Below are 2,391 nucleotides of genomic sequence, written 5' to 3'. Positions count from 1 at the left end.
GCTCCTGGGGGGGGGGAGGGGAGGTGTGGGGGGTGGTTTGGTGGGTGAGTGGGGGGTGGGATGAGGGGTTTGGGTGCTGTGCGCTTCGTGGTCCGAGGGGAGGTGGCGTGGGGCGCGGCCCCGCGCATCATGTGCGTAAGCAGCGAGTTCAGGGGCGGTGTGATGGTTGGGCGTGACGATCAGGTACGCCGCAGGGTTGAAGGGGCAATGAAGTTCCGCCGCGCCTGCTGACCGCTACAATCTGATGGGCTGAAGCACAATCCCTTTGGTGGGAGACCCGTGCGCCGGCCCCCCTGCCACCCACCCGTGAGTTGACGACCTCCACAGGAGCATCCAGGCCCAGTGCAGCCGAAAAGCTGCTCATCACCGCCGTGCCCTTGCCATTGACCTGCCAAATCAAGCAGGGTTCACATGCAAGGTCGGTTGCCAGGAGAGGCAGGCAGGTCCCAAAAATTGGTGCCGGTCAGCAAGCGTCGTTGCATGGCCAAGGCACAAACGACAAACTAGGGCTGGCTTTACCTGCCCACACATGCTGGCCGAACCGCACCGCACGCTGCTAATTCCCTGGCCAATGATTGCGTTCTACATTGCAGCCCCCCTAGCAAATTGCGCTCTGCACCCCACTCCAGTATCCCTCTTGCCCCACCCCGTCCCCCCCGCAGACCTGCGCGATGACGCCGATCAGCCCCGCGGCCCCGGCCTCCTTGGCCTCCACTATCTGCAGCGGGTGGATGTACCAGTCGCGGGCCAGCACGGGCACCTTGACGGCCTGCCTCACGATGAAGAGGTCCTTGGAGCCCTCGGGGGTGTCCTCGCTGTCAACACGCACCACCAGGGCGTCGGCACCCTGCAGTAGGAGAAGGGGGGGTGCGCAGCATGCATGCGAGGGCTGTGTTTGATGTATGCTAGTGTGCGTGTATCAATGCACATGCACGATTTGATGATAGAGCAGGTATTGTGAGATGTCAAGACCGCACACGAGGTGATATGCGAGCTATTCAGGGCTGATGACGGATGCGGCCAACAGCGACTGACCCAATCGATGGCGTCTGCCTGAGGCGCCAACAGGCAAGTCACTTGCTGTGCATTGACGAGCCGCCCACAACTTTTCAGGCGCGCACCGCCGCGACGGCCCTCTTGGCGATGGCCTCTAGCTGCGCCGCCGTCGCCGATGGCGATGGCCGCGATATCTCGACCACCACCGCCGCACGGCCCTCTGTGCTGGTGATTTGGCTGATCAGGCGCGACAGCCGATACGGGGGCTGAACAGGAGCCTGCGGCCGCCCAGATGGTCATCATAAGTGAGGAGGGGGCAACTGCAAGCGACGAGCAGCATGCCATAAATTATGAGACAATGTTGTCCTGACCGACTTATGCTGCTCTGGCCGCCAACTGTTGCGCACATCACCGTACCTGTGTTGCGGACTGCAGCCTCTCGTCCAGCGCCTCCATGCCCAGCTCAGTCAGCTGCGCCTCGAGCTGCCGCTGCTTCCGCCTGGTGGGCATTAGACAGGTGGCGGGGTTGGGGTCAAGCGGCACAGGAACAGCGGCAAACCTCGATGGTGTCTGCGGGCGTCCCTTGGCATGGTGGGCTGTTGCTAGCCTAGCTGAAACATGGGGCCCGCTTCAGCAAGGCAGGTTGAGAACGCTATTCCCTGGAGGTCAACGCGCAAGGACCTGCTTGAGGTGCACTGGGGCGTGTGCAATGGGGTCGATTGCCAGCCCTTGTTGTGTGCAGTGACAGCTGAGCTGGTTACGACTCAGCCGCCAGCCTGAAGCAGCCCAATCAGGCCCCCAGCCCAATTCACTTGATAGTGACAGCCAGGTTGTTGTACGAGGTCGTGGGCGCAGCGTCGTCGTCCTGGCTGGCTGGTGTGCGCCACTGGCGCTGCTCCGACCGCCATCCCAGCCTGCTGGGAGAGGCAGCGATCCTTGTGGCACTTCCACTGCCAGCTTTCAAAAGCCCTTGCCGCTGCATGCTGAACACTGAGCCCTCAATTCACGCACGAGCAGATCGCAGCCAACGCGAGCCACATAAATCACTGCCACGCAATCAAGTATGTTGCCAAATAAAATGGGCTGCGAGAGCGCCCCGTGGCGCATGCTGTGGCACGCGCCACAGCAAATGTCGCCAGTGCCGGGTGCGGGTGTCACTACAAGTGCATCATGGGTGGGCGTATGCTGGCAAAGGGCGCACATCGCCGTTTGTTGGCAGGCATGAGATCCTGGTACAAATTAGGCTTATTACAGGAGAGTGGAGGTTGAGGGGCAGCCGGTCGCTGCTGGAGTGCTCGTGCTTGAAGTGACTGTACTTCAACCACTACTGGGTGTGTCTGCAAGGGGTGGTGACCATTGCCTGTCAGGGATGCCACTTGTTTCAATGTATGTGTT

At 61.4% G+C, this 2,391-nt stretch overlaps 1 protein-coding gene across 1 annotated transcript; it reads right to left on the bottom strand.

The window, feature by feature from the left end:
• Positions 1 to 598: 598 nt before the first annotated feature.
• MNEG_6062 (hypothetical protein) lies at positions 599 to 1,506 on the bottom strand (the record flags this gene model as incomplete). Its single annotated transcript, XM_014045467.1, has 3 exons — positions 599 to 847; positions 1,122 to 1,274; positions 1,414 to 1,506. 3 exons carry the CDS (start codon positions 1,504 to 1,506, stop codon positions 599 to 601), a joined length of 495 nt encoding a protein of 164 aa, XP_013900921.1.
• Positions 1,507 to 2,391: the final 885 nt, after the last annotated feature.

This window comes from Monoraphidium neglectum (assembly GCF_000611645.1).
Source record: "Monoraphidium neglectum strain SAG 48.87 unplaced genomic scaffold scaffold00953, whole genome shotgun sequence".
Taxonomy (NCBI): domain Eukaryota; kingdom Viridiplantae; phylum Chlorophyta; class Chlorophyceae; order Sphaeropleales; family Selenastraceae; genus Monoraphidium; species Monoraphidium neglectum.
The sequence above is the reverse complement of the archived record's forward strand: the minus strand, read 5'-3'. Positions and strand labels throughout refer to the sequence as shown.